Source organism: Salpingoeca rosetta (genome assembly GCF_000188695.1).
Source record: "Salpingoeca rosetta unplaced genomic scaffold supercont1.18, whole genome shotgun sequence".
Lineage (NCBI taxonomy): Eukaryota > Choanoflagellata > Craspedida > Salpingoecidae > Salpingoeca > Salpingoeca rosetta.
Genome location: NW_004754916.1, coordinates 630,120 through 644,009, shown reverse-complemented (window position 1 = coordinate 644,009; position 13,890 = coordinate 630,120). Strand labels below are relative to the sequence as shown.

The 13,890-nt window shown below is 56.2% G+C and overlaps 4 protein-coding genes across 4 annotated transcripts in view; 2 read left to right on the top strand and 2 right to left on the bottom strand.

Annotated features, from left to right (window-relative positions):
* Positions 1–1,591, top strand: part of PTSG_06563 (uncharacterized protein) — a 3,559-nt gene extending 1,968 nt beyond the window's left edge. The window contains exons 4-8 of the mRNA XM_004991889.1: positions 425–458; positions 666–747; positions 939–1,039; positions 1,197–1,273; positions 1,453–1,591. Of these exons, the coding sequence (XP_004991946.1) occupies positions 425–458; positions 666–747; positions 939–1,039; positions 1,197–1,273; positions 1,453–1,554 (396 nt within the window). The 3' untranslated portion in view covers positions 1,555–1,591. The remainder of the gene's footprint in view (positions 1–424; positions 459–665; positions 748–938; positions 1,040–1,196; positions 1,274–1,452) is intronic.
* A 208-nt stretch (positions 1,592–1,799) lies between these two features.
* PTSG_06562 (uncharacterized protein) lies at positions 1,800–7,127 on the bottom strand. Its single transcript, XM_004991888.1, has 9 exons — positions 6,893–7,127; positions 4,448–6,660; positions 4,044–4,216; positions 3,680–3,774; positions 3,289–3,355; positions 2,969–3,026; positions 2,718–2,792; positions 2,419–2,476; positions 1,800–2,238 (listed from the first exon to the last, which is right to left on the bottom strand). The coding sequence occupies exons 2-9, from the start codon at positions 6,647–6,649 to the stop codon at positions 2,195–2,197; spliced, it is 2,772 nt and encodes a 923-aa protein (XP_004991945.1). The 5' UTR covers positions 6,650–6,660; positions 6,893–7,127; the 3' UTR covers positions 1,800–2,194.
* Positions 7,128–7,176: 49 nt separating this feature from the next.
* On the top strand, positions 7,177–11,151 carry PTSG_06561 (uncharacterized protein). The gene is made up of 9 exons (XM_004991887.1): positions 7,177–7,409; positions 7,747–7,962; positions 8,390–8,488; positions 8,728–8,863; positions 9,116–9,205; positions 9,371–9,459; positions 9,618–9,878; positions 10,175–10,304; positions 10,673–11,151. The coding sequence occupies exons 1-9, from the start codon at positions 7,299–7,301 to the stop codon at positions 10,837–10,839; spliced, it is 1,299 nt and encodes a 432-aa protein (XP_004991944.1). The 5' UTR covers positions 7,177–7,298; the 3' UTR covers positions 10,840–11,151.
* A 548-nt stretch (positions 11,152–11,699) lies between these two features.
* On the bottom strand, positions 11,700–13,391 carry PTSG_06560 (uncharacterized protein). Its single transcript, XM_004991886.1, has one exon. It carries the CDS (start codon positions 13,352–13,354, stop codon positions 11,744–11,746), a length of 1,611 nt encoding a protein of 536 aa, XP_004991943.1. The 5' UTR covers positions 13,355–13,391; the 3' UTR covers positions 11,700–11,743.
* Between the last annotated feature and the right edge of the window lie 499 nt (positions 13,392–13,890).

The window sequence follows — 13,890 nt, the reverse complement described above, 5'->3', positions numbered from 1 at the left end:
GCATGAGTACACGTATGTGTGCGGGTGCGTGTGTGTGCGTCATGTGTGGGCAGCATGTGTACGCAAATGAGTGTTCCCTTCTGAGTTCCATATTCACATATAATCACATACTCACACACGCACGCGCACAGGGGAGTTCCGAGGTATGTTATTTAGTTGAGAGTGTAGGCATCCTCACGCAATCATGTGCCGCGGGTGTGTGTGTGTGTGTGTGTGTGTGTGTGTGTGTGTGTGTGTGTGTGTATGTGTGTGTGTGTTACTGTGTGAGTGTTACTGTGTGAGTTTGTGTGTGCGCGAACATGTGTGTGTGTGTGCTTGTATTTGCGCTTGTCCGGTGTGTTTGTGATGAAGATGCTTCCGTGCAAGTTTCAACTCTGTTTAACCTCTGTTCCGCTCACAACTGTGTTGACAACACTTCAACCAGGCCCTCCGCAACCAAAAGTCAAGACCACAGAGCGGTGAGGATGTCGCCCGTGCGCATTCCCCTGCTGGTCCCTTATTCTCTTGCTTCCACGGCTATTGTCATCATCAGAATCATCAGAATCATCATCATCATCATCATCATCATCATCATCATCATCATCATCATCATCATCATCTCACCACTGCACACCCACCCCTCCTCGTTCCCGCTCTTTTTCCATGTTGCGTTGCTGCTGCTGCAGTGTACGTGTACCGCAAACGGCCAGAAGGGACCGTCCCATATCACGTCATTGACAACGTCGCAAAGCTGTCGCCAGAGGACTGGTTGGTTGGTGTGCATATGTGTGTGTGCATGTGTGTGTGTGTGCGTGTGTGTGTGTGTGTGTGTGTGCGTGTGCGTGTGTGTGCGTGTGTGTGCAAACTGCAAACGCCAAAGCTTCTTGTTGTGGTTGCGACGTCACCCTCCCCCTTCCCCTCTCTTTTGCGCTGTGCCAACACATCCACGGCGCCAACAGGAAGCGCGTGGTTGCTGTTGTGGTCGCGGGCCCAAAGTGGCAGTTCAAGGATTTCCCTGAGATGAAAAACGGGAAGCAGCCAGTCGACATCTTCTGCAAATGTCAGACACGAAGCAGCAAAGTGCACAGTGTTGTTTGTATGTGTATGTGTATCTGTGTGTCTGTCTGTCTGTCTGTGTGTGTGTGTGTGCCTGCACACCTCCGTACCACCTCATCTGTGCCAATTCCCACACCATCGTTGTTGTTTCTCTACCGCAGACCGCGCGTTTTACATCAACTTCAAGGATGAGCGCGTGCATCCCAACGCAAAAGAGTGGGATTGCAGTATCTTGCAGGTTGGTGTGTGTCTGTGTCTGTCTGTGTCTGTGTCTGTGTCTGTGTTTGTCCGTCTGTCTCTCTATCTGTGTGTGTGTGTATGTATCAAGCGCTCAAGTGCTAATCGTGCGCCTCCCTGCCTCTGCTTGACGCAATCACCTCACACAACATACCCATCCCCCCCCCCCTCCTCCTCCAGCTGAGCCGGTCCCAGCGCCATCTCGACCAGACAGCGTCGCGCCGGTTCTGGGAAACGCTCGACCAGTGGACAGCAGGCCGCTACCCGCTCCTCAGGCTCTAGACGACGGCGTGCACACACACACACACACACACACACACACACATCACGCACACACACACACACACACACACACACACACACACACACACACACACACACACACACACACACACACACACACACACACACACGATCACACACGATCACACTCCTGCACGTTGTTTGTTTTGCTTGTGACTGCCTTTGCCCCTAGTTCGTGGCTTTGCGTCCTGCCCTCCCTCTTCCCCACTATGCACACGTTCTGGCTGGCGTCACGTCGTGTATTCTTGCACACACGCCGCCTTTATTGTTCTTCAGTCGTCCCTCCCTTTCCCCCTTCTCTCTTTCCCCTTCCCCTCCACCCTCTTACGCTGGAAAGCAGCAAGCGATTGAGAAAAGTAAACTCACACCCCAAGCAAAGCACTACCCGCAACGAAACAAGCAGGCAGACAGCCCCCTCCCCATACAGCCATACAGCACACGAGCAAAGTCAGAAAGCCAAATGAATGCAAAACATACACAGAGTGGACTGCCACAGAAGAGAAGGCACAAACACGAACCGATACAAGCATACTCAGCAGGTACACCTTCCGGCAAGCCCAAGCATACACAACACGAACAAATGATGCACACGAGGAACGCAATGAGGATGACACTGCTCTCATGGCATAAATGTCGTCAGGTGCTCGTGCTCGTTTGTGTCACCTGAACATTGTGGTGTTGGTGTGAGATTGGGTGAGGATGAACGTCTCAAAGTGCATGACAGCAACACTCACACACTACTGCTGTCACGTGAAACTCTTGATTTCACGCACATCCGCGCACACAAAGACGAGGAGGCCATGGGTGCGTGCACAAGTTCAGACAGACATGGTGTTGACCCACTTGCTGAGCTGGCGGCGTGGTCGATGGAGCTCATGTCAGACGTGTCGTGTGGTGCAGTCTGGTGAGCAAATCCAACGGTGACGCAAACGTTGCACAGCACCGCAGTGAGACCAAGCAAGGAGGAGGCAGCAGATGTGGTGTTGCACCATTGAATTGGACGATCGGACACAGAACAGCGCGAACCCGTGACCACGTAACACTGTAACACGCAATCGGAGCCAAGACATCGCGTGCAGCAGTGAAGCATCATCATCACCACCATCATCGCCGTCATCACCATGATTGCTTCATGTTCTCACGTCTGCGTTTGTGGATGTCGTAGCGGCGCTGGTCTGGGAGCTGGCGGTGGCAACTCGCTCAACAACAACCGCAACCTGTCGACAGGCGATGGTGATGTCAGTTATAGCAGTTGCGTGTCAAGTCGACAGCCAACAATGAAGCAATGTGCAACGAATTAAACAGTGCACACCACATACGCACACTTGCAGACTTGAACACAGGCATCATCACCGCCATCACCATCACCATCACTTCAAACTGCTTGCTGTACCTGTGGCGGCGCTTCCTGGAAGGCGCGAACGGCCTCCAAGTGTGATTTACCCAACAGACTGTTGACAGTGGTGATACGTCCGCAGTCGTGTATGGTGTGTGTGTGTGTGTGTGTGCGTTGTTGAGAAGCCGGTGTCATTCGTCGTGCAAGTGTGACGGTAGGCACGGCCATCTGCGAGCAAAGCAGTCCACAGGCACTCATACATGCACTCACGCACATACACACACACTCGCTGACACACGTACACGCACAACACACACTGCACACACAACACACACTGCATACACACACACAGATGCACCATGCACGAGTGCGCACACCACGTGTCGTTGATGGCGATGACGCGGTCACCGCGAGCGAGGACGCCGTCCAGATCAGCAACGCCGCCTGGCAGTCACGGATACACACACGTGGACAACAGCGCAAGCATAGAGGGTGCACATAGAGGGGAAGGTGGTGTTAGCATGTGCAGCGTTTGCAAGATGTTCCATGAGTTCTCATTTGTTCTCCAGCTTCTCAGCTTTGACGAGCATATCGCGTGTGCACACACACACACACACACACACACACACACACACACACACACACACACACACACACACACACGCACACGCACACGCGCACGCACGCACACACACACACGCGCGCACGCACACGCGCACGCACGCACACGCGCCCGCCCACCCTGCTTCCATTAAGAGATCAACGCACGTGCTGCCATGTGTCGGATGTAGACGCCTTCGCGACTGGTGCTGGCCATGGCACCGGCAATGCTGAAACCCAGGCCGCCCGGCCCTTTCTGAAGCCTGCAGCGTGATGATGGCCGTTGTGGCGGTGGTAGTGGTGGTGGTGGTGGTGATGATGAGATAGGGGTTCTGCCAATGAACAACATCTTACTTTCGCTTCAATACCACCACACACACACACACGTACACATGCACGCGCACGCACACACACACACACACACACACACACACACACACACACACACGCACACACGTACACATACAAGCACACACGTACACACACACGCACGCAAGCACACGTACACGTACACCACGTACACACAACTTACGTTGTGGCGAGGTAGTTGAATGAGCCGTGCATGCGCCGGGCGACAATGAGGCGGAGGGCGGGACGCGGGGCCGTGAGCAGCGACACGGCGGCGTCATACGGTATCGACACCAGCGCGTGCCCGCTCGCCCACACAAGGTGGTCGCCAATCTCAAGCTGCCCAGCGGCCGGGCCCTGTGCAGCGAGAGCGGGGGAGTAGGGTGGTGGTGATGATGACAGTGATGATGACAGTGAACCAGGGAGAGTGTGTGAGACAAGAACAGAGCAGGCTTGCAATGCAAACAATACACATATGCACACACATACACATACACATACAACCCTCGTACAAACACGTACACACAACACACAACACACCCTCGACACACAACACACTCGCATACACACACACACACACACACAAACCTCGGGAGCAACGTTGCCGACAAAGATGCCCTTGTAGCCCTGCCCGCTGCAGATGCCAAACCCAAGACCCATGTCGTCCCGCTCAATGACCACCTCCTTCAACTCCCCACGCGGCAGCAGCGAGGACGTGCGGCGCGTGGAAGCGTCTGTCGTCGACACGTGCGACGTTGTGGAGGGGTAGTACAGGGAGGACATGTCCGAATCAGACTGCCGCCCAATGCTCAACGACCCGCGCCCTTCTGTTCGCGACACGCTCGTCGCCTCATCGTCGCCGTCATCACCGTCTCCATCTTCATCACCATAACCCTTCACCTCAACCTCATCATCATCATCATCATCACCACCATCATCACCGCCACCGTCACCGTCACCGTCACCCTCAACCTCAACCTCACCATCATGACTTGCAACATCGTGCTGTCGCCTCTCTTCTGCATCCTCGCTGTCGCCCTTCAACGCCTTCATGTTGTCATAGATGACGTCGTTTGCCCTCGCATTGGTATTCCGCCCTACCTGCTCTCCTTCTCCTTTTTCACCTTGCGATGGCTCACGAAGGTTGTCGTAAACGACGCTGCTGCCTCTTTCACCCCGCGTCGTGGCGTTTGTTGGCGCCCCGCTCTCTGCATGTGTGGGCTGCTTGGTGTCAGCCACACTCAGAGCTGCACCCTCTGCCAGTGACAGCTGCGACGACGATGACGATGACGCTGGCGACTGCTGCTGTTGCTGTTGCTGTTGCTGCTGCTGTTGCTGTTGCTGCTGTTGGTGATATGACTGTGGTTGTGATGCAGCCGTTGTAGGTGTCGCGTGAGGGGCGGTGCTGCTGCTGTGCTGTGCTGCGGTTGTGTTGTTTGTTGCACCCTGCTGCGCCTTTGCCTCTGCCGCCGCCGCCAATCTCGCCAGCTCGCGTTTCTCGTCGTCCATGCGCGGGTACACCACGGGCAGCAGGTGCAGCACCACCGACCCCTTGGCCTGCTGCATCAGGTCAAGGCACTCCGCAAACGTTCGGCCGTGACACGTACGCTGGTTGATGGACTGCACGCACATGCCGCTCGACACGCGGCCCGCGTTGTCGCCAAACAACTCCCGCCCTTTGCTCTCGACAAAGAGGCCTTCAATGTACGGCAGCTGCGGCAGCCTGTCCGTGAGCGTGATGCCAAAACGGCCACGATAGCGGCGCAGGACGGCGCGCACCGCCGCCGACGGCTGCTGGTTGCGGTTGGAGGGGGCGGGCACGATGGACATGATGTCGAGGCGTTGCAGGGTGTTGAGGTCGCGCTGCACCTGCACCAGCAGCTTCGGCGTCACCGTCGTCAGCACAAAGTCGTTGAGGACGAGGATCACCTGCTCCGGACGCAGGCCCGCACGCCACAGGTCGCAGCCGGCCTCCACGTGCTCGACCACAACAGCCGTGCGCAGGCCCGTGATGCACGTGGTGTTGGACAGGCGGCAACGCACCACGGGCGCCGTCCGCTTGCGCTTCTGCACCAGGATGACGCGCTCGAGCGTGTGCGACTTCATCAGGCGCGTGTCGACGGAGGTGATGGGCTGGTTCTGGATGGCCTGCGCCTCATACGACCGCGCGTGCTGCGCCACAAACACAACGGAGCCAGACTGCTCCGCCGCGCTCAGCAGCCGCAGAGCGCCCTGGAGACTCGCCCCGGCGACGCGGCGACCGTTGATGGCGATGATGACGTCCGATGGCACGAGCCGGCCGTCAGTGGCCGCCAGGGAGCCCGGGAGGATGCTCTCCACCGTGATGGGGAGGGACGCGTCCGAGGGCGAGGCTCCACCTGTGAGCATGATGCCGAGCTCTTGCTCCTTGATGTCGGTGAAGTCGACGACGAACGTCTCGCCAATGCCCAGGGCCTGGCCCGCCTCGTCCTCCATCCACTGCGCGCGCAGGTACTCGTCTGTGGAGATGGTGGTCGCGTCGGACACCTCCCGGGCGACGGTGATGGGCACCTTGCCATGCCGCGTGCTCTTGAGCATGTTGACAATCTCAAACAGCTGCCAGTCGCGCACGTCGATGTTCTTGACAAAGAGGATCTTGTCGCCCTGCATCAGGTACCCGGCTGCGGCACCTTCCGCGGACACGGAGTGCACATACACGCCATCCTCGTCATCCACGACGGTGAAACCGAGGCCCTTGACGCCTTTGTTGAGCACAAAGTCCAGCACCTCCGTTGTGGTGTGCTGATTCATGGTTGGGCGTCCTGCAGCGTGTTGTTGTTGTTGTGTGCATGTGAGTGTGTATGCGTTCATGTGAGTGTGTGCGAGCATGTGTGTGTGTGCGTGCGTACATGTGAGTGTATGGATGACATGTAGCCGGCTCTTGGGTTGGCGCAGAGGCTGACTTGACGGTGTAGGCTGTGTTGAGGACCAGAGACAGGCTCGTCCAACAACTATGCGACGGTGATATATGACGTGAGTGGCGTACCTCCTTACCTCAGTACCTCGAAATCCTTGCTCAGCTGTTCTCACCTCACGCTCGTTCCAGTTCCACTTTGACTGCAAGTGTGCGCTGCACACTCAGCCGGATACGAGGAGAAGGTGGTAGCACACCAAGCTCACATACAACAGCACCAGCAGTGCTCAAGTGTTGTTCTGCTTCGAGGCCTCTGCTTTGGAAGCGGCGTGTTTGGCGGGGTATTTGGGCTGGGGTTTGATGACGATAATTGTTAACGATGCCCGTAAATAGTCGACACAAGCAGCACCTTGCTCCACTTTCCGCTGTTGTTTGTGTTTTGCTGGCGACATCTCAAACACCCACAAAGAAGAAGCACGCTGCGTCCAGAGTGTTGTTGCGTTGTTGTTGTTGTTCAAGCGTGCGCTGTGTGAGAGACGGAGTGAGATGGCTGGAATCCGCGTTGTTGTGGGCGCAGTAGTGCTGCTGTCCATGTTGCTTGGCTTGAGCCATGCCGCGTGCCCAGGATCACCCAATACCCTTCCCATCTTCGATGATGTGCGTGTGTGAACTTGTGCGTGTGTGTGTGTTCTTGTGTGTGTGTGTGTGTGTGTGTGCGTGTGTGTGCGTGTGTGTGTGTTTATGTATTCTTGTGTGTGTGTGTGTGTGCGTGTGAACTTGGGTGTGTGTGTGTTTATGTATTCTTGTGTGTGTTTGTGTATGTGGACGCGATAGCACTGCCACCGAAGACTTGCCATGCTTTGCACATGAGCAGATCACTGCACGTCACTCACACTCACACACGCACGTCACTCACACTCACACACGCACACACGCGCACGCACGTCATTCACACGCGCACGCACGCACACACGCATACGCACGCGTGCTCCAGGAGCCCAAGCATGTGCGCAGCGTGGAGAACGGCAAGCTGTTCTCGATTGATCACGGCAACGGCAAGTCCATGCGCATCCTCCACGTGTACGGCACCCCGTATCAGATGGGCAAGGCCCAGGGCGAGATCTTCACGAAGGAGATCTACGACATGATTACCGCCTTCTCCGGCTACATTGACAGCCAAATCGAACCGTACATCAAGTGGCTCCCCAAGGTGTGTTGTGTGTGTGTGCATGTTTGCGGGCTTGTATGGTTGTGCATGAAGGGTTGTGTGTGTGTGTGTGTGTTTGTGTGTGCGTGTGTTTGTATCTGTGTCTGCATCTCCTTGTGTGTGTGTGTGTGTGCGTGTGTGTTTGTATCTGTGTCTGCATATCTTTGTTTGAGTGTGTGTGTGTGTGTGTTTGTATATGTGTCTGCATCTCCTTGTGTGTGTGCGTGTGTGTTTGTATCTGTGTCTGCATCTCCTTGTGTGTGTATGTGTGTGTTTGTATATGTGTCTGCATCTCTTTGTTTGAGTGTGCGTGAATCTCATCCATCTGCGTTCCCTGTGTCTGCCCGCCTGTCTGTCTGCCTGTCGACCTGTCTGTCTGCCCGTATCTGCTTTTCGTGGTCACTCTGCATGCTGTGGCGGGTGTGAGTAGGAGATTCAAGAGATTATCCTGAAGGATGGCCCGCAGGCCGCGCTGCAGTTTGAGGTGGATCTCACCCGCAAGTACATTCCCCAGCACTTCTTCGACGAGGTACGTGCGCCTCGTAGGAGGAGACATTGGGTGAAGAGCACATATGCATGGGCGAAACAGACACGCGGGGAACCCGTGATATGTTGAAATCGGAGCACGTGGGAACACGTGAGCCCCCCGCCCGCTCTGTACAGATTCGCGATGCACCCGTCTGTTCCCTCGTGCCATCTGCACTATCATTGTGGTGGTGCACTGACACAATCATTGTACATGCGCACGCACACACACACACACGACAGCTGAAAGGCATTGCGGATGGCATGAACGGCACCATGTCCTATGACGAGATTCTGCAGTTCCACCTCTTCCCGGAGCTTATCAAGGCCAGCTGCAGCATGTTTGGCGCATGGGGACCTGCCCTCGCAAACACATCAGGTGAGTGAGTGAGAGAGAGCGTGTGTCTGTGTGTGCGTGTGAGTGTGTGTGCGTGTGCGTGTGCGCGTGTCTGTGTGTGTGTGTGTGTGTGTGTGTGTGTGTGTGTGTGTGTGCGTGTGTCTGTGTGTGCGTGTGTCTGTGTGTGTCTGTCTGTCTTTGTGTGTTTCCGTGTGCGTGTGTCTTTGTGTTTCCGTGTGTGTGTGTGCGTAGGTGCTCATTGGAAGTTACACATCACCCTGCAACGTTGTGCAGACACCCTCAACCAGCTGCGCGCCCTGGACTGGGGCATCGACAACCCGCTCATCAACTACTCCGTCGTCGTCGTGTACCACCCCAACGATGGTGTGTATGTATGATTGTGTGTGTGTGTGTGTGCGTGTATGTGTGTGCGTGTATGTGTATGTGTGTTTATGTGTGTATTCATGTGCACCTCGCCGCTTGCTGCTGGGTGAACGTCATGCCTGCACATCGACTCATCATCATCACCACCACCGCCCTTAATGTCAGGCAACGGCCACGCCTTTGCGAGTCTCACGTGGACCGGGTTCATCGGCAGCATCACCGCCTATGGTGGACACACCGCCGTCTCAGAGAAGGTCGTCCGAATGTGTGTGCGTCTGTGTGTGTGTGTGTGTGTGTGTGTGTGTATTGGGAGACATCTGCCCACAAGCGAACTGCTACATCTGCCCACAAGCGAACTGCTCGCACCTTGCAGCCCCTCTGACACTCACACCGCCATTGTATTTTTGTACAGGTCTGGCTTTCCTACAACGAGACGTATGCGCGAGCCGGAATTCCCTTCCACTTTCTCATGCGCGACATTGCGCAATACGACCGCACGCTGAGTGACGCCCTCAACCGCGTGTACAACAACAGGCGCACGTGCTCCATCCACCTTGGCGTCGGCTCGCGCCACGACCAGCAGTTCCGCGCCGTGGAATACGGGCACGAAGAAGTTCTTGTCTACGACGACCTCAACTACCCAACCTACCTCCCCGCACACCCACAGATGGACGTGAGTTTGGTTTTGTGTGTGTGTGTGTGTGTGTGTGTGTGTGCAGTTGTGTGTGTGTGTGTGTGTGTGTGCAGTTGTGTGTGTGTGTGCACAGGTGTGTGTGTGTGTATGTTGTGTGTGGTTGTATATGACTTTGTGTAAATATGTGTGCAGGTGTGTCTGTGTCTGTGTCTGTGCCTGTGTGTGCACGCGTGTTCTGATGCGAATTTACTCCATGTTTCTCACATCGCATGGCTACATCGTACCCCCTCCCCCACCGCCAAAACACACACTTACACAAACATTCCCGCCACCAGGGCCTGGTGTTTATCAACAAGCACGTGCAGCCGTCGCACGACACGTGCATGGGTTCCCTCATGCAGAAACACTACGGAAACCTCACCGCAGAGACCACCATTCGCAACGTCCTCGGAAACACCCAGTCAGGTTAGCGGGTGTTGCACCGTGTCTCGTGGTGTATGTGTGTGTGTGTGTCTGTGTCTGTGTCTGTGTCTGTGTATGCACGCTGTGTGTGTCTGTCTGTCTGTTGTGTCTGTCTGTCTGTCTGTCTGTCTGTCTGTCTGTGTCTGTGTATGCACGCTGTGCCTGTGTCTGTAAATTGTACTTTGTGACGCATACTGTCGTACCTTTGCTTGCCAATTCATCTTGATTCGAGTTCACTGTCAGCCCTCACACCTTCTCCTACCCCAACACCACCGTCACTTGTGCCCTTGCCATGTTTGTCTATGCCTGTGTCCCTGCGTGCGTGCGTCTGTTTCCACCACCTAACCACCCCCCCCCCCCTTGGCAAACAGGCGACATGCACGCTGCCGTGTACAACTTTGAGAAGAACCACATGTATGTCAGTGTGGCTGGACCAAAGGTGACATCTTCGGGCGATGTGGAATCAACAGTGACCCCCGCATACGCCCGCCCCTGGTTCAAGCTGGACATGACCAAGCTGTTTGCACAGCAGCAGTAAATGTGGTTGTGGTGTTGTGCTGCTGCTGTTGCTGCTGTTGCCACTTGTTGCGACTGTTGTTGTTGTTGTTGTTGTTGTTGTTGTTCATGGTGTTGGCGCCTGGACATGTGTGATGCTCGTTGGTGTGTCTGATGGCCTGGTTGCTGGCCCCATGTGTTCCCGGTTTTGATGTGTGTTGTTTGTTGGTCTACCAGACTTGCTGTTGTGTACGTCCGTCTTCTCCTCCCCCCCCCCCTGTGACGCCACTCAGGCGCCTTGGGTGACTGGTTATCGGTTTCCCACGTGCTGGCCTTCATTGAACGATTGAAAGACGTTGCGCACAAACACACGAGTTGCACACATACACGGCGGAGTTTGCCGAAAGAACACGCACCCTTGTGAACACGTGCAAACTTTTGCGCAAAACGTGACCACAAAGCAACACGTGGTTCGCTAAGACATTGGAGGGAGAGCAAGAACGAGCATAGGGTATGAACGAGCGTATGGTATAAACGAGCGTAAGCCGTACGAGAGTGAGGAGTCAGGAAGACAACGGTTGGAGTAAGAAGGACTCGGCGAGAAAACTGAACTGGAAACAACAACGAAGCGTAGGAAAGGATCGACGCGTAAGACGTGTAGGGGAGCACGTGCAACCACAAACGCGGTGTAAAGTATAAAGGTGCCCCCCACACACACTCACACACACACACACACACTCACTCACTCACACACACACACACACACACACACACACACACACACACTCACACACACACTCACACAAACAACGCGCATGCATGGTTCACCTTTATGTCTTTGTGCTACCACACAACGGACACACGCACACATATACATACACAGCACACGACACAAACAACGCACATACATACACACACACGCATGACATGAGCACTTCTGCACTTGCTCACAGGTACGTGAACACGTCCTCCATGTCAACAGCAATGCCGGCGGCAATGAGCAGCATGTGCTCTTCTTCCGTGATGTTCTTCGGGAAGCGCGTGCGGGACGCAGTCATGGCGTGGGAGCATGGTGTTGTCATGCGAAGCTCGCTGCGGCCTGGATGTGGCACCTGCGTCCAGTCGTCAATCGGGCAGGTGCGGATGAGTCCAATAAAGGCCTCAAACAGGCGGAACACGCGCTCAATCAGCTCGAACACGCCAAAGGTGATGCACTGGAAGACCCTGCGCACGCCATCGCACGCGGAGAGGCAGCTCTCGATGCACGCGGCGTACTTGGGCTCCAGGGGGATGATCCAGCCGGAGTCGGGGTCGGTGGCGCCGCCAAAGCGGTCGCCCGGCGGCAGAGGCCCGCGCACGATGGCCAGGTGCTTCATCTGCGCGTAGGCCTTGATGCAGCCGAGGAACTTGTACTCCTCCACGGGGATGTGCACGGTGAAAAGCACGGCGTCGTTGGCATCCACAACGTCATACAGGGGCTGCGCACGCCTCGTGAACCGGTTTGCAAAGAGCGACCCGCACGCGCTTCCCTGCTTGCTGGGCAGCACGCGGCCAATGATGGTCTTGCCGTCCTCCGCACACACCTTGAGTCCGCGGCTGGCGGCGCCGTTGTCGTTGAACAAGCAGCCGATGACTGGGCACAGGGCAAGTGGGCTGCGCCCCTGGCGGCGCACCCAGAAGAGAGACGTGCCGCCGTTGGCCTGCTTGCCTGTCTTGAACCGGAGCCGGAAGCCGCGCTTGTTGCCGTGCATCACCAGCCCGAGCCACCAGCCGCGCTCGTTGGCCATGATGGCGTTTTCAAAGTCGGTGAAGGGGCGGTGCTCCGGCGTTCCGCGCAGACCGCCAACTCGCCATGGGAACGGAAACTGCTCGGGAGCCTCGTCCGCTGGCCAGCGCAACGATTTGCAAGGCGGGTTGAAGCCACACAGGGAGCACAGGCTCGTGTCCTTGCCTTTCTTCCAAAACGTGTCAAGCGGCGGGTGCATGGCCTCGTAGGCACCGGTGACCTTGTAGGAGATGCGAGAGGACGCGCCGAGAGCAGCCTTAAGCAGCGGGCCAACAATGTCCATCTCCACAATGCTGTGCCAGAGCAACACCAGCTGCGCACCAAAGGGAACACCCACATCCTTCAAGACCACAAACAGCGCGGTGATAAACTCAATCGTGGCATAGAGCCACTTAGTGCCGCCGCCAATGGCAAAGGTCTCCACATAGTCGCCGCGAAGGACACGCTCCACTTCCACGCCGGTGCCGTCCGTCTTGTTGGGCTTGATCGAAGCGAGGTCCTGGGCTTCGTTGGTTGCCCCCGGGGGCTGGGTGATGACGACCGTGGCGCTGTCCTTCTTGGCCGGCGTCTCGTGCGTCGGTCGATCCTCTCCTTCGTTGAATCCATCGACAGCCGGCGTTGTGGACACGCTCGTGCGTCCGGGCTCGTCGACAACGCTGCCTGGAAGCACGTCGGCCTGGTTGTGCTGTGCAACCTGGTGCGGGGCCGTATCGGGGTTGTGACTCATGGAGCTGCCCTCGGCGGACGCTGCAAAGTCAACGACGCGACTCATGGCTCTCGGGTTGACGAATGAGTGAGATCGGGAGGGCGATGACCTCAGAAGAGGAGAAGAGAGGATGGGCGGAGGGATGGAGATGCAGGGACGTGGCAGTGGCAGTGGCTCGAATCGGTGGCCTGTAGTCTTTGCCTCGTGGACAGCGGCAGAAAAGGATCAGCACGCGCTCAGACGGACAGAGTCGCACAGAGTCGCACAGTCCAGCAAAGAAGAAGAGAAATGAAAATGAAAATGAAAATGAAACAACCAGCAGCACACGAGGGAAGAGGAGAAGCGTGGGGAAAACGAAGAAGACGAAGAAGTAAGGTGAGGTGTGCAGGGAGAGTGGGGGAAGGGGGAAAACAAGCGACCAAAGTGTCGACGAGGCCGCCCGCGTGCCTTTGTCCGTGCCTTTGTGTGCATGGTGGTCTGTCTTTGGGTCTATTCTCCGCGTCACACGTGCCATCTTGTCATAGATCTAATCGGTCATGGCATGCACCCGGGCCTAGCTTGCTCTCTTGCTCGTCCATCGCACAAACGAAGACAAAACAGAC